Below are 24,156 nucleotides of genomic sequence, written 5' to 3'. Positions count from 1 at the left end.
GTCTTAGATACGTCGCAGTATTCGACCTCTTTTCCAAGGTAGTAAATTCATGTCCAGATTCTATGATGTTCTAACTTGCATCACAACCAGGATTGCTCTAGCATATATTGTTTTCCCATTTATTCTTCTGGAATGTAATGCATCACTTGCTGTTTATGCGTAAGTATAATTTGTTTATTTACTCATGTTTATTTTAAAGTTGCATAAAGTACCTAGGAAAATAACAGAATTATTTTAATTTAGTTTAAAATATCATGCATAAATATTGGGTTTATAAGTTTTTCGTGCAAATAAATATATAGTTTAACTTTTAAAAGAAGTAATTTTTGTTACTTTGACAAGTATATGTCGCATAAATTTTTCAGCATTGTTTAATAGAATATCCGAATAAAGAATATTTATGTAGTTATGAGTTTTATCCTCTAAATAGAGGAGTCCTTTATTTGTAGGGATTGAGAAATTTAAATTAAAAAAAATGGTAATCAGAAATAAGAAAGTAAGCAAAGTTTTCCAAATTTTTCAAAAAGTACTGAATTAGACCCTGAAAATATAAGTGTCATGCAAGAGCACAGATGTTTAATATATAATTATATTCATACAGGTAGATAATGTTGTGACAGTGGTGGGTTATCAAGAATAGTCATATTTCTTCTGCTGTTATTTCATTCAGATACATTGGTGGTAATCATAGTGTTTATATATTTCATAAGCAGTCTGGCAGAATGAGTAACCGTGAATGTTTAAATAATAGAATAAGGCATAGAACCTGCAGGTTGGAGAAAATGCATTCCTAATTTTAGGCTGGAAGAAAGCTTTAATGCTTAGTGTCATTTGCAGTTTGTAGAAACATGAAATGAGAAACATGAAAATGTCCTGGACAAGTGCATCCAAGAGCAGCGATGGACAATGAAGGTTGGTATTTGGCTGGGCACTTTTATCCAGAGGAATATTATAGCCATATGAATCTCTCACGAGCTCTGTGCTGCTTCTGTATGTTAGCTGCTAAAGTTACTGCTTACCAGAGACTTATAAGAGAGTACATTTTGCCAGAAAGCTCACTGCTTGTGCCCTTCCTAATTCACTCAGTATCTTACATGGTGCATTCAAATTCTGTTCAGAAGGAAGTTAACCTAGATACTGATTTCTAGCATTCTTCTTGTTGAGAACATTCCTAGGACCTGGGATCCAGTATCATTCCTCCAGTACCAGGGGAAAGGAGTATCATGGTGTGGGCAGTTATCATGCTATTAAAAATTTTTGTGGTGCTGGAGGGTACTTTCATATGGAATAACTATCTCATCTATAATATGGCAACTTGCTATCCAACCATTCATGTGTTAAAGATGAGAATACTGCCCTTTAGCCTCATTTTGGGCACCATCTTACACTGTTAGTTTTGAAAATTCCTACTTTCAATGAGCATTGCTCACAATCAGCTGGTATCAGTTTTGGCCAGAAAATGTCAACAATTTTAAAGGACTTCCATCAACTGAAAATGAAGCCAAGGAAATCATACAAATTGCAAAAGCAATAGGCTGTGAAGGTTTTTCAGATATGGAAGAAGGAGAAATTAAAGAATTAGTCAAGAATAATGAACATGAAATGAAAAATTAAGAATTGGAAATTGTATAACACCAGCAGGCTGAAAAAGCAGAGGTAGTGAAGAAGATAAAGACTTTAAAAAAGTACAAGAAGTTAAACTAGTCATTAAAAAAGGCAGAGGAACTTTCTGCTTTTGTGATGGAGATTGACCCAAATAAAGAAAGAATACTTTGTCAGAGGTATAGAAAATCTTTGCACTCTTTACCACAAAATGTTAAATGAGTTTCATCAGACATTGCTCTGAGCAAAAATCGCCAGCTATTCAAAAAATAGTTATTGTAACATGTACCTGCTTATATTATGCAATAATAGAAATCATTTCAGTTATCATTTTAATCATTTTCCTCTTTTAATTACAACAATATATAGGTTTATATAAATTACATGTGCTTTCTTATTCAGAACTATACCTAACCCATTTTTTCCATAGAAAGTTAGTTCTGCAGAATGTGATTTTGCTGTACGCACAATGTGTTAATGAGGTAATCCTCACATTCAGCAAGAGCTTGCTTGGCTTTATATATATAGCATTGTACTGATGTATGTATTTTGACACAAAATAATTTTTCTTTGAGATGACATGATTATTTTTCTGCATAGTTTTTGATTCTGCAACTAAAAATATGCCAAAGTATTCATAAAAATCTTAACGAACAACTTTTTTTTTATTAGCACTCAAAATTTTAGCTTGATAATATTAGATTTTTTTTTTTTTTTTAAATTGGTAATACTACTTTTTTAGTTAAATTTCCTTGCTTCTTTTTATGATCTGAAATTTAGGTTTAATCCCATTAAAACTCATACTCTTTTTTTTCATAAAGTTTGAGAATATTCTTAAATTTATTTTAAGGCCATTAAGGATGGGGTTTCTGGCAAAATGTGTTCTCTCATAAAGTCTTTTGGAAATGTAACCCTCATAGCTAAGGTTTTATTTTTAAATAATTTTTAAAGTTAAAAAGTAAGTTTTGCAGTTTTATTTTTAAATATTTTTTATAAATTTCTTTGAAAAATTTTGAATTATGAACGTATAAAAGTTTGCAAATATCTTAAAATAAATATTTTTCAGGAATATTTCTAAAAAATTGAAAATTTCTGTTAAAAATTTTTGGAGTGCATGTAAACTTAAATATGAATACTGTTTTGGTGATGATTTCAAAATTAGTGTAGGATTAAAAACAATAATGATGGGAACTAAGCATAATTTCCTTTTGAACTGTGTAAATCCTTTTCGTTTGCATTTATTTTTTTCCTCTCCATTTTTAATAAAATTTAATAAACTTAATTTTATAATATTTTTAATATTTTAGTTTAAAAAGTCAAATTGTTAAAAAGCTTTTAAGAATGTTATTTAAGGAAATAAGGCAACTGATTAAATTCAAAGCAGAAATGCTGTTTACTTTTGTTAACATATGAATGCAATATGCAAGGAGTCAGAGCATGCATTGCAAAGCAACTTAAGAAGAAAAATGCAGGTGCATTACCAGGCATTCTTCGTTAAGTGAAAATGATATTTTCCATGCTGTATGGCTACAAGAAAACATTAGGACACTATTACATGTGGTAGAATGATTGGTGAGCTTGAGAAGGAGCGAAGTTTGATATCTGTCGTCGAAGAGGTTGTAATTGATAAAAGTGTTGTTTCAGTTACAGCTGTGGGAAAGGTTTGTGGTGGTTGGCAAAAGAAAACAATGACGGCTGTTGACCGCTATATTGCTCTGCAGGTGAAAAGAGATTGAAACCAGACAGCGGTAACATTGCTTAACAGTCTCACATGGCAAAATCATGCCGTATTTTACTGCGGCCAGACAACTTCATAAAGGTAGCCTATTCACCTGTCATCCTGAATGCTGCATGCCATTGACAGCAGCCCATTAACGGCACTGTTTACGGTGGTGTAGAGAACACAAAGACTGAACATCTCATCAATTGAGTCACCTCCTCTTTACAGATAATAGTCATTTCAGTCTGACAAACAATTTTTGCCATCAATACTGATATGGAGAACAGTAGGGACATACTTTCATTTCATTATACATCAGGAAAAAAGTCCACTTAAATGGTCCTGACGTGCTTGTTTAGGGACACATTATAATGAAGGGGCGCATGAAAGTCCACATTTTTGACATAGGTTCACTTACCGGAGATTGTTACTGTGATGAAGATATCTTCCACCACATGCATCTTTTATGGCCATTGGTCTCGACTTTGATATTATGGATGACAGTGCATGCTACACAGGGCTCATGCTGTTAAAGAGCTCCTGGAAAGTAAAGATTTCCACGGACTGAATTGGCCCTCATGCTTCCCTGATTTAAATCGCATTGAATATATGTGGAATATTTTAGGGAAAAACCTGGACACCAGACAAAAGAAACAAATGCTACTTGAAGAATGAGACGTCTTGCCTCAAGAACTGTTAAATAATACGGTAGAGTATTGACAGATGATGCAATGCATACACTGTAGTTAGGGAGGTCATATTCCTTACTAATGCTGTTTGTTTTCATGTTTTCTCTCATGACCAGACAGTTTTTTTTCTGCCATGCCATTCTGTCAATAAAGCCATTTTCTGTTTCTTCCTTATTATATGCTTCTTATTCATTTTTTCCTACTATACTTTGCTCATTCTGTAAGTACTACATTGTGACTCTCTTATATAAGTATCATGTGCATTTTTTGCAAAATTATGACCCAAATCAGAAACGTTGCTTAAATTTTGCACTCTAATTCTATTGTTTTAAATAATGCATAAATAAAGGCTATACTGATAATTATTCATTCACCAAAATCTTAAACATAGGTTTAAAAAAATATTTGATGAGTTGTGATAGTTATTTTGACTTTTTAGAATCTACTTTTTATACATACTGATATTTTTTTCACTCATACTGATAATCTTTGAAATAGGAGACAATTCTAACTACCAAATTTTGTGTGCAAAAGAATGAAATGTTAAATAAACTTTTTTTTCTGGAAAAACCCTCGAAATATTTATATGACATCTGTACTATGATTCTAAACTAATAAGTGGACTGTATAGCAAAAGAACTAACTAATTTATTTACATTAACTAACTATTCAGATCTAATACATGCTCTGGCATGTTGCTTAGCTGAATCCAGATGGCCAAGTGAGAGTTTCTCTGCTTATCCAATAGGTGGCGCTATATTCTAACTTAACATGCCGCCGCCCGTTGAAATTACAAATTTCAACATACAAATTACTAACATACATACAATTTAACAATCAAGAAAAACTAATTCTACACTACAATATGAAAGATGATAGATAATTTCATCATGAATATAATATAAAATAATGCAACATTTTAAAAACATAAACATTCACTATTCTACAATCGAACTTATTCTTTAAACAGTTCCATTTTAATGTAAAGCACAATTTTCAATAAGAACATAATAATGTAAACTAAGCATTATTATCCTGGATAGGTAATAAACAAATTTTACTAATACATCGAATATACACACCATTTGATGTTTTCACTTTAACAACTCTGGCCTTATTATCTTTACCAGGTAAAACTTCTAGAATTCTTGCTAAAGACCATTTAAATGGCGGAAGATTATCTTCCTTTAACACAACTAACATACCTGCCTTTAAATTTTCTTTATTAATAAACCATTTGGTGCGTTGTTGTAGATGATTTAAATAATCAGTTTGCCAACGTTTCCAAATAACTTGAATGAACTTGGTAATAACTTGCCATTTAGAAAGTCTATTATCTGTAAGATGAGACAAATCTGGTTCAGGATATGAAGTAATGGAACGTCCAATTAAGAAATGACCGGCGTTAAGGCTTCAATGTCATTTGCATCTGTTGATAAGGGTAAAATTGGACGAGAATTGAGAATACCTTCAATCTGTGACAACAGTCCAAAATTCTTCTAAAGTTAATTTATAACTGCTAATTGTACGTTGAAGACGATATTTAAATGACTTAATACCTGCTTCCCATAAACCACCGAAATTTGGTGCTCTAGGTGGAATTAGTTTCCAATTTATACCTTCAGATGTTAAGAAATCTGCTATATCAGAATTAGATTTAAGGACTAAACTATGCAATTTTTTCAGTTCTGATTTTGCATCAACCATATTAGTACCGTTATCTGACATTATGGTATTACATTTTCCACGTCTAGCAATAAATCTTTTAATAGTAGCAAGTAATGAATCTGTGGTTAAATCAGTTACTACCTCTAAATGTATTGCTTTAGTAGCTAAACAAATGAATATAGCAACGTACACCTTTGCATAATTACCCTTTCTCTGATTTTTATACTTGATGAGGAATGGACCAGAAAAGTCGAGTCCACACGTATTAAATACAAACCCTGGATTAACTCTCTCACTAGGTAAATTTCCCATAAGTTGTTCACATACAATTGGTTTAATCTTAAAACATGTTACACATTCATGTACAACCTTTCGAGCTACATCTCAACCATTAATAACCCAAAATTTACTACGAACCTGATGCAATAGTGCTTGAGCACCAAGATGTAAATATTTAACATGGTAATACTGAAAAATTAATCTAGTAAATACATGATCTTTTGGCATTACATAAGGAAACTTTTGGTTGTAATTAAGATTACTATTGGCAAGTCTGCCTCCTACTCTCAGAAGAGAATCATTATCTAGAAATGGACATAAAAATTTTAACTTACTTTTGGAAGAAACACAATTCTTATTTTTTAAAGACAGAATATCCTTGTTAAAATGCTGTAACTGTACATACCTGATAATGATTTTCTCAGCGTCATCCAATTCTTTAACAGTTAGAGAACCTATTAAATGTTTTCCCTTACAATTGGCTATAAATCTACAAACAAAACTTAATACACGAATAATACGAATATAGTTATTACTAATGTTAAAAATATGATCTAAAACAAGGGAATTAGAGTTCACATTTGGATTAACTAAGTCATTATCCTTAAGTTTGAGTTCTTTGACGTATTCCACATTATCCATATCAGATGAAATTAATTCACAAGGATTAGTCAAAAACCTCTCCTTAGTCAAGAAAGTTGGTCCATACCACCATAAATCATTATGAAGAAGATCTTTAGGTTCAGCTCCACGTGATATCAAATCAGCTGGATTATTGTGAGTGTTAACATGGTACCACTCATGAACCGCAGTCATGCTTCGAATAACAGATACTCTATTAGCAACAAATGTCTTTAGTTGATAAGGTTCCTTCTTAATCCATGCTAATACTATTGACGAATCAGTGAAGTAATACACCTTGACAATAGGTAGCTGAATGGCCTCTAATATTCTTTTCATTAGTTTTACCAACAGAACTGCACCACAAAGTTCCAAACGAGGAATGGTAATTGACTTCAGAGGTGACACACGAGACTTGCTGCACAGAAGTCTTGATGAACATTCATTTGAAGATGACATACATTTCACATAAATTGCAGCACCATAGGCTTTCTGACTAGCATCACAGAATCCTATAATTTCTATTTTTTGTAATCCATTGGCTAGAACAAATCTAGGGATGCGATAATCGTTGACTATTTTGAGACTATGCAGAAATGCCTTCCATTCTTCAGAGTAATTTTTAGGAAGAGGTGTATTCCAATTTAATTTTAGAAGCCAAAGTTTTTGTAGAAATATTTTAGCTTTTGTCGTAACAGGTCCAATTAAACCTAACGGATCAAACAGGCGACCTATCGTTGATAAGACATCTCTTTTCGTGCCTGTTTCTTCAAAGTCAGGTACCTTTAGATCGTAAGAAAAACAGTCTGTAGACGTATTCCATGACATTCCTAAGGCTTTTGTAATCTGAGGCTTATCCGTAACTTGAAAGGAGTAATCCTGAGTAGCACTTTCTTTATTCTTCAATAGTTCTGGATTGTTTGAACACCATTTGTGTAACTGCATTCCACCACGTTCTAGAAGACAGGTTAACTGTGCCTGCAACTCCTTGGCTCCTTGCATCGTATTAGCTCCAGTAATAATGTCGTCCACGTAACAGTCCTTCAGTATGGCTCTTGAGGCATGAGGAAAGTCTGTCGCTTCATCCATTGCTAACTGCTTCAGGACCCTTGTTGCAAGGAATGGTGCACTTGCTGTTCCGTATGTTACAGTCCTTAGACGGTAAGTCTGCACAGGACTACCAACTGATTCCTTCCACAAGATCAACTGCAGGTTTCGTTGAGATGGTTCAATAAGTATTTGTCTGTACATCTTCTGAACATCAGCTCCTAATGCATAGTTGTACTTTCGAAATCTAATAATAATAGAAAATAAATCTTCTTGAGGTATTCGCCCTTTCATTAATATTGAGTTCAGTGACTTTCCATTGCTAGTAGCCGCGGATGCATTAAACACAACGCGAAGCTTGGTAGAGGCTTTCTCTGGCCGATAAACTCCATGATGACTAAGATAATTGCAAGTCGATGTTTCAATTTCTTGAACTTCTTCCATGTGATTTAGATCCTTATATTCTTTAATAAAATTCTTATATAATGTTTTCATATTCGAATCACTTTCTAGTCGATTCCACACTTGATGCAATCTTTTCTCAGCCAGCGTTTTCGATTCTCCTAATTCTATACCTTCCCTTATGGGTAACTGAACTACGTATCTTCCATCATTTTGTCTATAGTGAGTACGCTTGAAATGTTCTTCACAGTATTTTTCTTCTTCACTCAAAGCATCCTCGATATTTTCAATGGATTCAACTTCCCAAAATCTTTGCAAAATTTCTTCAACTCTTTCTTCACTATTTAGAACTAAACCACAATAATTTACTTCTGAGTCACTCTTGCATGCACCAGACGCGATATATCCAAAAACTGTTTCTTGAAATATCAACGGTTGATTTTCTAATTGAAATTTTCCTTCTTTTAAAATCTCAAAGAACAATTCGGCCCCTAGTAACATATCTATTTTGTTAGGTGTTCCAAATTGCGGATCCGCCAATTCAATATCAATGGGAATATTTAATGACTGCACATCTAAACACCTTGATGGAGCTACATTGGTTATTTTAGAAATAACCAAGCAATTAACTGATCTTACATATGTTAAATCCTTATTCGAAATCTGTACATCTAGTTGATAATTAATATTTATAACGTTCTCATTAATTCCGGATACAGATGCAAAAATTCTTTCTTTCTTTAAATTTAACAAATTAGCAACTCCTTCACACAAGAAACAACTCATGCTGCCGTTATCAAGTATTGCGCGAACTGGGATTCTTTTTCCTTCGGAATTGCAAATATATATTATTGCAGTCGCCAATAACACGTTTTTTCTGCGTGTCAAAAGACAACTTGATTGATTTTTATTAGAGACATCTGCGTTCTTGTTTATAATTTCGTCACTCGTTGCTTCCGTTTTTGTTTTGTCTAACTTATGTTGAATGGCGCCATTTCTGAGCAGGCGATGTATTAATGAATGGTGTTTTTTATGGCATTCCGAACATCTGAACTTAGAATTGCATTTTGCGATTAAATGATTACTGAGACAGTTTAGACACAATTTATGGGTTTTAACTATTTTATATCTTTGATTTGGATTTAATTTCAAAAATGAATCACATTTATGCAGTGGATGATTATTATTTTTGCATGTAACACAAATCGAAACACTATCGGTTTTAACCATCAGAGCCTTTGATTTCGAACTTTTTTCTAACGGATATTTCATTTTATGGAACAGCTTTAGTATAGCCCACCTTCAAAGTTTGGCGAATTTGTTTTGGCGCCAAAGCACATGAAATACGTTGTTTTGAAAAATGGTTGCCATCCAGATTTTCGACGAAACTCCGTGTTTCAAAAAATGGTGGCCATCTTGATTTCACCAGAAATCGTGGATAATAGAAATAAGTTTATGAATATTATACACGATTTTAAGAGAAAGAAATATTAAGAAATGATTAATAAAAATGATTAAGATTAAAAGGATGTAATTTTAAAAACAATACCGGAAACCTTTAGCTATTTCACCTTTAATAAATAATTTGGTGTGACGTCACAATGTATTCTCCATGCTACGCGTAATTTGTATTTTCTCTTTAAAAAAAATAATGAATTGTTTATTATTGTAAATTAACATCAAATTCTTTAAATTTACATTTCTGAGCTTAGGCGTAACTGAAAATAAGTATAATAAATTGTTTATATTTAAAATTATCATGATACAGTAAGCGAATTCTACCAGTTCAACGATAAAGAACGTCGCAGTCTCTCATACTTGTATTTCATACAGCTTCCATATTTTCAAAGATTTTTAAGCTTTAGCATTTATACAATTAAAAAAGTTTTTTTTAAATTAATACTCTGGAACATATCAATTTTATCATATTTACAAATTAACGTTTTGCTACGTAACAACATAATCCCTTATATACCAGTAAGTAGACAATTTTCATTATTTTCTAAAAATTTTAAACTTCACATTAATGAAAAACAGGTTCTTAAATTTCTAAATCACATTATATTCTCTGTAGGCAGGCATACTAGAATTCTACACATAAATAAATAAAAAATTTATTTTTCTCGCAATGAAAGAAAATATTATAAGAAAATAAATACTACAAATTAGGAACACTAAGCAATACTTCACATACACACACACATACAGTGTCTCACAAAAGTGATGGGACACTTGTGCTTTACAAAAGGAAACTGTAGTAAAATAAATTTAAAAAACATGTAAAAAATTTTTGTGGGTGTGTTTCATACTTAAATTTAGTAACAATTACTACATAACATACATTTTCTCAAAATATTAAAATATCAGTTTAATAAAAATACAATTGTTTAGAACGGAGCAAAAAATGGCTCACATAAGTGATGGGACACTTACTTTTCCATCAAATATTTATCCAAAAATTTTACTTTATAAAAGGTTTTAATATTTTGTTGGATTTCCTTTTACTTTTAAAACATGATTTAATTTTCTTGGGATGGATTCGACTAATTTTTTTGCGATTTCTGGAGTGATTTTACCCCATTCTTCTTGAAGCACCGATTTTAATTGTTGTTTTGAAGAAATGGTGTGTTTGCGAAATTCTTTCCTGGTTTTTCTCCACGCCAAGATCCTACCGTCAGAATCAAATATATTAAATTTACTCTCATCAGCAAATATAACTTCATTCCAGTAATCAGAATTCTTATTTATGTTGGATTTTGCGAAAGCCAGTCTGAGGTTTCTATTCTTTTCACTCACGAAGAACTTTTTCCTAGCTGCTCTACCGTGATATCCAGCAAATCGAATTACTCTTCCAATAGTCTCAGGATTAATTACTCCATATAATGCTTATAAATCAGCAGCAACTTTGGGAGCACTCATTCTTGGATTTTTTTTTTAATATTTCGAACGATAATTCGCTTTAGTCCATTGGATAGCTTTGATGGTCGGCCACGTCTTCTTTATCCTGAATCATATGATTCTTTTTATATCGTTTAATGATATTCAAAACTGTTGAATGACTCAGGTTAACGGTTTCAGCAGTTTTTCTAATAGAATTTCCACTTTAAATATGCAAATTAATAACTAATTTTCGAATTTCAGGCAAAGTTTCTTTTCGTTTAGCATTCATGGCTGCACAGAGATAAAAAACACAAAAATTCCAAAACAAACTGGAGAGAAATACTGCAGACGATTGCGATAAATTATTGCCAATTGCTTTTGAGTAAAAATAAAAACCCCAAAAAAGATTTTTATTGCTTACCTCAGACGATTTTTGTTGCATAATACGTAGAAGTATCTAATGGTGTCCCATCACTTATGTGAACCATTTTTTGCTCCGTTCTAAACAATTGTATTTTTATTAAATTAATATTTTGAGAAAATGTATGTGATGTAATAATTGTTACTAAATTTAAGTATGAAACACACCCACAAAAAATTTTTACATGCTTTTTAATTAATTTTATTGCAGTTTCCTTTTGTAAAGCACAGGTGTCCCATCACTTTTGTGAGACACTGTATTATCAAAGAACTCATATTATCAAGTGCGATTACGATTGCAAACACTACGTATTATAATAATGAGGTAAAAGTTACTTATAGGGTCAAAGTTTACAGTTTTGCTACTGTTGAGTAGATCGTCGGGCTATCGATATATATCGTAAGTCGGAAAGCATTATAAACATATCAAAACCAAAAAATTAAAAATACAATTTAAATGAAAAATGATGTCTTAAATATAATTCACAATTAAAACAACAATACAAATTTAAAATACACAAACGATATGTTAAACATTGCATACAAAATACGTTACATTACAGCTCATCATCACACATTATCTCGTTTTCCTTTGTACACAACGATCCATATTCGCCCGAAAAACATCAAAGCTCGGTGTCCATGTACACATCCATCTATTTCCACCTTAAAAATATCAGAGAATTGCACAACCTCGGCATTGCGCACTACATTGGCTCTGCCCATGTACACATCGATCTATTTTCACTTAAAAAAACATCCTAGAATTGCACAAACTAGGCACCGCACTCTACATTGGCTTTGCCCATGTACACATCGATCTATTTTCACTTAAAAACATCCTAGTATTGCGCAAACTAGGCACTGCGCAGTACACTGGCTTTGCCCATGTACACATGGATCTATTTTCACTTAAAAAAACATCCTATAATTGCACAAACTAGGCGCCGCGTACAACCTCGGCATTGCGCACTACATTGGCTGTATAGAAATTTGTGGTTCGTGAAGTTATGCAATTAGAAACATGAAACATTTTTAAGATGATATTTGGAATATTAGATGGAATGAATCAGAGAGGTGCGTGGGTCTTTTGAAGTCTATTAAAATTCAAAATGGTATGCGACCAATTAGTAATATTGATTTAAACCAGTTTTTAACTGGGCATGGAAGATTTCCCCAGTACCTCTCGAGATTTAATTTACAAAATTCAGACTTACGTGGTCATTGCCATCAAGTTGGTAATGCAGATCACTTCTTGAATCATTGTTCCTTATTGGAAAATTTGAGAAAGAAATGTTTGGGAAATAAGTCATGGAACTTAGAAATCTTAAAAACATATTCTAAATGTGCAATGAATTTGATTAATTCTAATACAGTTGAATTTGAAATATTTGTCTAGTATTGTGTATATTTATCTTTTGATTATATGTATTATATTCTCAGTTATGAGTATTTATAGGTTTACTACGAAAATTTTGAAATTTTTCTATATATTGTTTTACTTAATGCATTGTAGATGTTTTGTGCATATAATATTTCGAGGAGATACAGTTGATTGTTGCATAGATATGGCCTTGCAGATGTTGAGAATCCTGATGGATTACCAGATTTAAATTATCGAAATTAATGGTGGTTTCGAGTTTCAGGATTTTGATTTTTAAATTTTAAATTTTATGGAATTTTTACATTTTTTCTTAAATTTTAAATTGTATTTTTTGATTTAAAAATGTTCTGAAATTTTAAAGTTTTAAAATTTTTCTTATATTCTGTTCTTAATGGAGTAATTGCTACAGTTTTAATATGATACATGGCAATCTTAAGTTTTTCCAGTTTTGGTTTTGGTTGGTTTTTGGTTATTGGCAGTCTTAGAGCTTCTTTTCTATGATTATTAAAGATAATTAATACATTTGAATTCAGATAGTGGTAGGACTATTAAAGTAAATTTTTAAAATAAATAAATATTTTAAATAGAATTATGATTATACAAATAATATGCCATTAAAGTAATATTGTAGGGAATTCGGTTTGACCTTCTACAGGTTATTCAAACTCGGAATTCCTCGATGGCTTTGGACCGCCTGTGCCTGTTCCGAAAATTCATGTGAATGAATGCTTCTTGAGAGTTTCCGCCACTCTGTTTGCCCGTGGGGTTTTTAATTGTTTTTGGATTTTGAATGTTTCGTGCTGTGCTTCATTGTTTGTATGTCTCTTCCTTATTTTTAGTTTGTTAATTAACCTCCATATGTTTTTGGTTAATTAGCTTCTTTTTCTCTCTTCTTTCCTTTTGTGGTCTTGAGGGGGTCGACCCTTTATGGTCATATGGTCCAGTGGGACTAGGAGGATTGGGTCTTCCCTGTATAATGACTATTATGACTACATTGGCTGTGCCCATGTACACATCAATCTATTTTCACTTAAAAATCATCCTAGAATTGCGCAAACTAGGCACCGCGCACAACCACGGCATTGCACACTACATTGGCTGTGCCCATGTACACATCGATCTATTTTCACTTAAAAAAACATCCGAGAATTGCACAAACTAGGCGCCGCGCACAACCTCGGCATTGCGCACTACATTGGCTCATTCCGATTGGTTATACCTGAGGCCGGAAGCCTGGTCTGTAGTGCTTTGCCCATGTACACATCGATCTATTTCCACTTAAAAAACATCCTAGAATTGCACAAACTAGGCATCGTGCACAATCTCGGCATTGCGCACTACATTGGCTCTGCCCATGTACACATCGATCTATTTTCACTTAAAAAAATATCCTAGAATTGCACAAACTAGGCACCGCGAACTACATGGGCTTTGCCCATGTACGCATCGATCTATTTTCACTTAAAAAAACATCCTAGAATTGCGCAAACTAGGCACCGCGCACAACCTCGGCATAGCGCACTACATTGGCTTTGCCCATGTACACATCGATCTATTTTCACTTCAAAAAAATCCTAGAATTGCACATACTAGGCACCGCGCACTACATTGGCTTTCCCATGTACACATCGATCCATTTTCACTTAAAAAAACATCCTAGAATTGCGCAAACTAAGCACCGCGCAAAACCTCGGCATAGCGCACTACATTGGCTTTGCCCATGTACACATTGATCTATTTTCACTTAAAAAAATCCTAGAATTGCGCAAACAAGGCACCGCCCACAACCTCGGCATTTCGCACTACATTGGCTGTGCCCATGTACACATCAATCTATTTTCACTTCAAAAAAAAAAATCCTAGAATTGCACAAACTAGGCACCGCACACTACATTGGATTTGCCCATGTACACATCGATCTATTTTCACTTAAAAAAACATCCTAGAATTGCGCAAACTAGGCACCGCGCACTACATTGGCTTTGCCCATGTACACATCGATCTATTTTCACTTAAAAAAACATCCTAGAATTGCACAAACTAGGCACCGCGCACAACCTCGGCATTGCGCACTAAATTGGCTCTGCCCATGTACACATCGATCTATTTTCACTTAAAAAACATCCTAGAACTGCACAAACTAGGCACTGCGCACAACCTCGGCATTGCGCACTACATTGGCTCTGCCCGTGTACACATCGATCTATTTCCACTTAAAAAAGCATCCTAGAATTGCAGAAACTAGGCATCGCGCACAACCTCAGCATTGCGCACTACATTGGCTCTGCCCATGCACACATCGATCTATTTTCACTTAAAAAACATCCTAGAATTGCACAAACTAGGCACCGCGCGCAACCTCGGCTATGCGCACTGCATTGGCTTTGCCCATGTACACATCGATCTCTTTTTACTTAAACATCAGAAATTGAATAAACTCTGCATTGCTCATATACTAAGAAATCTGCTTGCACTTAAAAGAAATCGGAGAATTGCAGAAATTCGCGCATAAGCAACTCCATTGATTCGCGTTGGGAAAAAAAAAAAAAAAAAAATTTCTAGAAAAATTGAGCTTACTACAGGCGAATCAAGATCCTAGCCTAATTGATTTCTCAGCCATACATTTCTTGCAAATACTACCATTCGATGACTTTTTCTGACTAACTAACCAGCATGGCATCTTACATTTTTCGCAGAAAACGTTATCCTTCAATAATCGACAATCCATCAAAAATCCTCTAAAAAGTTCATACTCATGTTAATTCATACATAAAATATCTGTTTCCAAAATTTTATGCTTGTTTGAAAACTCCCACCTTAAATTTTCCTTTATAATCTCCTGATATTTAATTACAACACCACTAACAGCAGTTTTAGAGCAAGCAATAACTAAACGCAAAAATATCACCTCAAGTAGCCAAAAATATATATACAAAATAGTATTCACGGTATCTGAGCGTTAAACAATCGCCAATAACAGTGTTACGAATTGTGTATTTAAGATATTAATTTTAGTAGAATTCTAATTTAAAATGTTGTATTTCCTCCTGCAACGCAGCGTGAGACAAATTTTAAGAGAAATATATACCGGAAAAGTAAGAATACAGGGCACGTGCATTAAACTTTGAGTAAACGGATATGTCGGTAATATGTATTGAAATTGAATAAATGTAACTGACTACTAAATTAGCTGTAACCGTAATTCCATCCTCTTGTTTACATTGCGTTTTGGGTTACCAGATCATATCATTTATCGTCGCTCTTAGCGATATTTCTTTTGTTTAAAATTCCAGGTGGGCTATACTAAAGCTGTGCCCATTTTATTAATACTACGGTTAATGTTATCCAATAAATGACATCTTTTCTCTAAAAACGAAATTAATTCATCAAACGTAGGAACTTCCGTAGCATTAATGCTTAGTTCAAATTGTTTGCGCGTTTCGAAATCTAGTTTCTGAAGTACGATATTTAATAACAGAATATCCGATAAATTATTTTTCTCATATTTTAAAACATTCAGAGCCCTAACGTTTTTAGTAACATTATCTATTACATATCTTATTCCTTTAGACGATTCGAATGTTAAAGTACGTAAATCCATTATTGACTTTATATGCGTCTCAATTAATATTCTTTTATTTTCATACCTATCTTGAAGAGCTTTAAATAGAGAACTAAAAGTATCATCAACAGTTTCAAGATTTTTTGCTTCATCAGTTAATGCAGCCTTTAAATAGTAGAGTTTCTGAACTTCTGTTAATTGCATGTTATTCGCTATGATGTTTTCGAATTGAAGCTTAAAATTATTCCATTCGGTATATTTACCAGAAAACTTAGGAATTGGTAATTCTGGCAAACGTATTTGTACTTTAGGATCAAATTTACTACAATCATTTTCATTTTCAGAATGTGCTATAGATGATAGAATTTCCATAATTCTTACCTCCAGAACTTCAGTTCTTTCTTCCATTTCGGCGATTTCTTCATCAATAGCTGTGACATCTTTTTCATCAACGCTTTCGAAATATCTATTCCTTAAGTTTCTAATATCCATTTGAATGCTTTGAAGGGACCTATACTTTATTTGAATTTCATTCTTATTCGAACTATCATCATATTCCTTCACTACATTTTCTAACCTAGTTAGTTTCGCTTTTAACGAAGTTTTGTTTCTATCTAATGCCAGCATTTTGTTCACTTCTCCGGCTCTGCTGACCATGTACTATGATTCTAAACTAATAAGTGGACTGTATAGCAAAAGAACTAACTAATTTATTTACATTAACTAACTATTCAGATCTAATACATGCTCTGACATGTTGCTTAGCCGAATCCAGATGGCCAAGTGAGAGTTTCTCTCCTTATCCAATAGGTGGCGCTATATTCTAACTTAACAACATCTTAAATGTTTTAAAATACATAGTTTAAAGTAATTTTAGTGTTTTCTGAATATTATTAAAATGTTATGTTTAAAAGGAAGAATTAATAACCCAGGTTGATTTGCTACTAGAGCCCTCAGCTCTAGGACCTGCCAGACCCACAGGCAGACCAATAAGTGATCTTTCCTTGGCCTCCAGAACCACAAGGTTCATAATTTGTATACCTCCCTGGCCGAGACTGTCTAGGTACAGATTCTGGCCAGTAGCTTTCAAGAGTTCTGTACATCGACCACTGAAGAGATAAAAGAAAATTAGGATTAATGTAGATTAGAAGTTCACCAAGTGTATTTTTTGGGACTCAGGTTGAAAATTAGTGCCAAATTTTATTTGCAAATAATTTTTAGATAACTTATATGATTTCTATGCATGGTATTTATACATAATTTAAGGCATAGAATCAAAATATAGGGAAAAAATCAGCATGTAATTTCAGAAAAATTCAGATTTTGTCAAAACATATATGTCAGAGGAATGCTGTATTTAAATTTTAATATATATACTAAATTGCACTTTCAAGGTATGAAAAGCATAAGTTGAATTTCGTAGAGTAGTCCCCTTTTTTTACTCATTGTATTTTAATATTTATGTCTGTTCCAAAATACAGTAGAATCCCATAAACTCGACATAATGTGGACTGAGAGACTGTCGAGTTTCCAAAAAGTCAAACTTTATGGAATAAGGGGTGGGTTTTTCAGAATTCTTACTATTTAACTTAAATTATTCTAGACATTTGTAACACAATATTGGACATGGGAAAGTACAGCACACAATTAAATTAATATTGATTTTTTTATATCAAGCTCGAGCACAATAGGAGTCATAAAAAGAACAAATACCCTAAGATAATTGAGTAAAAAAACTTACATGCAAAACTGAATAAAAATTATTACTAGTTCTTAGTAGAAAAATATCATGTGATGGTATATTGTCTCTTGCACTCATTTCGTCTTCGTGCAGCTTCATCCCTAAGAGAAGGAGGAACAAAATGTCCATACCAGATGCACCTTGATCCTCCATGTAATGAAGCATTCTTTCAGCGACCTTCAGTTCTTCAATCTGGGTCATCATTTTAATTTTCCCGTTGTCTTCAATCTCTTTGTTTTCTGATTCATCTTCATTTTTATCCACATTGTCTTTTACCAGTGCAACTATTTCTGCATGTCCTAAAATTTCACAATTTTCATCTTGTTCCATCCATTCTTCAACATCACCATCAGTAACTTCTTCCCAGCCTGGAATTTTCTAAAGTCAACTATTTCACAACTTTCTGTCTCTTTTCTGCTTTCGTGAAATTCGTTTTCTGAATGGTCCAGCAACATTCTCAAGGAATGAATGAGGCTTATCTGCTCGATTTCACTACAAGAATGAACTATCCATCCAATAACATCCAACATATCTATTTTCAGGGTTCGTACGGTCCTTAAGAGTCCTTAAAAGTCCTTAAATTTTTTGGAATAGATTTGTCCTTAAAAGTCCTTAATTTTGGCCAAAATCAGCAGAAGGTCCTTAATTTTAATCATCTGAAATTTCTGTCTGTTTTCATGACTGCCATTTTGAGTGTGAATTAGCATTTTGGAGGAATATTTTTTGGCGATTCACTGACATATATGGTTATCTTTTGAATGGCTTTCATGGGTTATAATTTGTTTCTGTTTCTAATATAAATGATGGGATACTCGAGTTTCTAAGCAAGAAGTGAAACATAAGCATTTGGAAATTCATTTTTCCTAATAAAGAGCTCTTAAACAAGTTTTCGCTTTTGGGGATGTGAATTCTTTTATTAAATGGTTCTAAATTTGGCGACTTGTCGACATATTGGCGATTTTAAGATCAGTTTCTATAGAAAATTTTTAATTCTGAGATTTGAAAATTTGTTGACGGTTTTTTTTTTAAAACATCATAACATTGATAAATTTCATTAAAACAATAGTAACATATTGAAATTATATTTAAAAATAACATTAAAATAAAACATTTGTATTTTTTGCTGTCATATTATAAAGTTTCGTTTTGGCAACTTATTATACAATATTTTGAATCTGAAAAATTCACAAGGTATAATGCTATAAAGCCTAATTTACAAAACAGCTTTTAGCAAAAGCAAAATTAGCTATGTAATTAATTAAAAATGTCTTCTTTTTAATTTTTTTCGTAGTAAGCGTTTTTTCTATGTAATTGTCTCAGAATGTTCAAAATTCTCAGAAAATGCATCAATTTTCTTTATAAAATTAATTTTACACTTTTTCCCTCCCCCCCCCTTTTTTTTTTTTTTTTATTTTTTCCAAAATATTTCTGGCTTTTTGCTGTTACAGAATTGGTAGGGACAATTTTTAAGTATTTTAGACATTGCAGCTTGGAAAGTTTAGAAGGATTTGAAGGCAAGATTTATAGACTCACGATTCTAGAAGATTCGAGAAATATGTGATTCAAGATTAAATTTTAATTAAATTGTATAATCTTTGACCACTAGTCCACATTTTGATTTTGAATTTGACTCCTCTTATTTAATTACATCACCGTGAGCTGTAATTGATTTTGTTAGCATCAGATCATGCCTTTATGTTTTAAGTTCGTTTTAAATGAGAAGCTTTTTAAATAAGAGATTCTTTTTAAACCTTTGTCTGATATTGTAATTACTTTCAGACATAGTGATAATTTGCTTCACGTCTGGCTGGGGCTTGGGTCTTTTACCAAATCAATTAAACCCTCATAGGTACTTTGTGAAGAGGTTGATAAGTTGGGAGGTAAGCACGCAGAAACTAGCGAGAGCATTGGTTTGCATATTGAGACAAATCTCTCATTGTTAGAGAAGATGCTTAATATAAAGTATCCAAAATGTTTGGGAAGGCTTCAAATTAAAATGACGGATAAACATTTTGTTGAGTGTTATTGTTACAAAACATTAATTTTTTGTAGCTTTTAATGTGTAATTAATCTAATATCGTTTAAGAATCAGTGTCATAAATTACATGTATTTTAAACTGTGCAATTTTATTAGATTTTGATTATAATAGGGCTTTTTTAACAAATATTGTTAAAAAATAAAATTTAATAGTGGCCATGTAAATGCATAATTACCTATTTATCTAATTTAATTATTTATAACTAACTGCTTACCCTTAAAAATTATCTCTACATATTAAGGCGAGTTATTGCCTTTCATTAATACTCACTGTGGTCGCAAGATAAAACACAAAAATGTAGAAATTCAAGTAAAACTTATATTTTGCATCTGCTGAGACTTAAAATAATACAAAACAACTTATCACCTCCGGTTGCTTTAATGGCTTATTGGAACCTGAAAGTATATGAACTGAGTTGCAACCCCTGGAATTTTACATAAAGCTATGACACTAACTGCATCAAACAGAGCCTGACTAAATTTCAACACTTGCCAACCATGCCTTCATCAGGCCTTTCAGGTTTGTTCGAATCATCATCTCTCTCTCTGGACAATCAGCAGCGGTGACAACATTCAGTATTTTGTTATGAATGATGTTCATTATGATCTTACTTCTCATTTTAACCTATTCCGCTTGACATAAAATCTAATACCTGCTATTTATAGAACCTCTAGACTGATCAAGTATGTGACAAAATAAGATAAAAAAATCACCATAAAGCTAACTATTAGTAAAACGTAAATGTCACTTATCTTCTTTCAAATATGCACAACTATTATTAAGTGTAAAATATTTAATGTTACTTGATAAATTGCATAAAGTTTATTTTGTTCTCAAACTTATTAATAATTATGTTAATTAAATTCATGTTTAGTAATAATGCATACTACTTAGGGATCTATTTTATTTGCAGGATGGTATTACAAAAGCGAAATTTAGGCACAGAATAATATTTTTAATTGAATTTATTCAGTTCCCATTTGCTCATAGGTCCTTAATTTTTTCCATTAATGGTCCTTAAAAGTATTTAATTTCCGTGTGCAGATGTGTACGAACCCTGATTTTCTTCAGTTTCTTGATCGTATCACACTCTTCCTCCATGGGTAGGACAAGAGATGAAAGAAGTTTATGTTTGTATTTTTTCTTCAGTGTCTCCAAAATGCCCTGGTCCATCAGCTGGTATAGGAAGTTACATTTAGGAGGGACAAACATGGCTCTTTTATCTTGGTCTTGTAACTTTTCTGCATCAACAGGAAGATCATAGTTGGTTTCGGTCCCATTAGTGTACATTTTTACATTTTTAAAGGCCTGGGGATTTTTTTATTTGCCTATTAGCACTATTTTGAACTTACAGCTGCCTGTTCCATTGCTGCATGGCAAGATTGTGACTCCCTCCTTGCTTCTTTTGTAGCCAGGTGCCAATTTTTCTTCCCTGGATGAATTTTCGAAGTTGGCATTAAAAAATTCAGACCAGTCTTATCACAATTATAAATTTGATCTCCAGGTATAACCTCCCTTTCAATTAGTTTGTGAAAATTATCCTTTAATATTGCAGCATTTTCCAAGTTAGCAGATAGCTTTTCCCACAAATGTGTACCATATATACCCGCGTATAAGTCGAGATATTTTGGACAAAAAAAGACTTCAAAGTGGGGGGGTCGACTTATACGCGGGGCCATAAAAAATAAAAAGAATCGGAAGTTCAAAAATTTCTTTATATAATGCAGTTGTTTTCTGCCCGCACTCAAATTTTACGACTTATCAAATAAGTCACTTACTTGAAGTAATTTCATGACTTAAATTATGTGACGAACTAATCACAGAGTTTCGTACTTTAAGTAGAGTAAGTTTCGATTAAACCAAAGAATTTTTGGCCCCCGAACAACCGATCAATATCGAGCAATAAAAAAGTTTCGCCAACAGGCTAAGAAAAGAGAAATGCAGATAGTTTTTACGTATGTATAAGTCTTTATAATAGTTATTGTTCATTCATGAAATACTTATGTTAACAGGCGTACACGTCAAAATTTAAAAAAAAAGCCCACGCAATAACTGAACAGTTTTGAATATTTCTTTTAACTTTTAAAAAGGGAAAATGCAAATAGATTTTACATACGCGAATCTTTTCTGGAACAAATTCTATACGATCATTTTTCCCCAATTATCCTGCATTTTGGATATGTTGGCAATGCTTTTGCCTGCTGAAATGAATCGGACGTTGAAGGATTTTGATTTTGTTTATTTACCAAGTTATTTTTTATCGTATATTTACTTTTTTTTCTCAGATGATTTTGAATAAATGTAGTACTTAAAAAAAATTTTTTTTTAATTTCTTGATCGATTTCGGAAGTGGGGGGTCGACCTATACGCGGGTTTCTTATTTTCTACGAATTTTTTATGTCGAAGTGGAGGGGGTCTACTTATACGCAGTATCGACTTAATCGTGGGTATATACGGCAACTGCCTGATACTGTACCACTTTTTCCATCTGTTGAGCCAGCCAGCACTAGCATTAAATCCATGCTCTCCTTGAATTTCATCATAAAATTTTAGGGCTTTCTCTTGTAAAAATGGGTCCTGAGATGCGTGTTCCCCATTTCCTTTGCTGCCTGAACCACAAATAAAGGGCCTTGCTCACTTTTTCGTATTCACCACCTTTCATACTTTTTCTTTCCTTGAAACTACCTGTACATGCTCTTTTTGTGCACCAATATCAAAGTAGTCCGTATAACACCTAAATCCATGGTAATTTTGTTTAGACTTCCCATTTGTCCAATCTCTTTAGGGCATCAAGTTTCATTTCCATTGTCATGTTACTTTGTTTTCTTTTCGAATGACATTTTCAATTCACAGAATGTCGAAAGTTCTCAAAAATATATTAACCCTTAATATGCCTGGATGTGAGCTGAAGAACAATACCCGCAATGAACTGGGGTGAGTTGCAATAAGATGCAGTCACAAAACTTCAGACAAGTCTCCTAATGTTTCACAACAATAAAAAGGAATATGAGCCAGCGGACAGCTGCTACCTGACTTTCTTCATATTCTCCAAAGAAGCAAACAGTGTTGCCAAGTATTACAACTTATCTTGAAATTTGTTAGACAGTTCCAAGAATTAATGGCACAATGCAAAAATTACAGAGAAAGAACACTCAAAACTTTGAACAGAACATAAAAGATATATGCATGAATAATAATTATATGTACTGTATGTAATATTTGCTCTGTTTTGGCCTAGAGATATCTTTAAAAAGTTTCTAAAAAATTGTCAAGTTATACGGAATGTTGAGATATCAGGATTCGAGTTTGCGGGACTCTACTGTATGTAGTAAAGAATTACATTACATCCAACCAGTCCTTTGAGAATAAGTAATACTTATCTGTAATTTTTATCACTGCTCATTTAGAACAGGGTTTTCAAGCAAGGGGGGGGGAATCCAGTCAATTTTTATTTAGCTGTTCAGAGTATTTGGTTTTAGTTTATGAATATAAAAAAACTACTTTTGTTCAAGTTTATGTAGTTATCAACTTTTTTTGTATTTTGTCATTTAATTAATAAAACACGCTAAAAATAATATAAATAGAAATACATGTGTATGTATTTTTTAAGTTTGAAAAAGAATGGAGAAATGAACTTCTAGCAGTAGTTAAAAGGGTGAATTGCATAAAAAAAGGTTAAAAACTACTGTTGTAGTACCTCGCCCAGCTCTCATTCCACAGAATTTCTGTTCTACAATATCATCTTGAATGTGAGATTCATGAAAATGGTCTCAAAATATTACTTATGAGAGCTAAACTGCTTATTGTATCAGTCAAAAGTGAATTTTCAGACAATCATGTCAAATAAAATTTTAGTGCCTAGTCCTCAAAAGCAGTAAAGTGAAAATTAAGTGGTGCCCTCTGTCTGAGTGAGAAAATTAATTAGCGACTAGCTTCTGGTGGTAGAGGCTGACCAGTTTTTTATAATGTATTTAAAAATCTGAAATTTTGTTCAAATTACTATAGTATAAACTATATGTTCATTCTATGAAGGTTTTGAATGAAATGCTTATTTCATGGTATCATTATTGCTATGCAAGAGATCAGTTAGCTATGGGTTCTA

General features: G+C 32.7%; 1 protein-coding gene across 2 annotated transcripts in view; it reads left to right on the top strand.

The window, feature by feature from the left end:
* The window catches only part of oys (lysophospholipid acyltransferase 6), a 72,241-nt gene that overhangs the window by 40,167 nt on the left and 7,918 nt on the right, over positions 1-24,156 (top strand). For both annotated transcript variants that reach the window (XM_035353854.2, XM_035353853.2), the window contains one exon: positions 8-159. In XM_035353854.2, coding sequence (XP_035209745.1) covers positions 8-159 — 152 coding nt within the window. The remainder of the gene's footprint in view (positions 1-7; positions 160-24,156) is intronic.

Source organism: Stegodyphus dumicola, chromosome 3 (assembly GCF_044657685.1).
Source record: "Stegodyphus dumicola isolate Sdum_Otavi_A_Nest chromosome 3, ASM4465768v1".
Classification (NCBI taxonomy): Eukaryota; Metazoa; Arthropoda; class Arachnida; order Araneae; family Eresidae; genus Stegodyphus; species Stegodyphus dumicola.
This window is presented reverse-complemented; position numbering and strand designations above follow the sequence as displayed.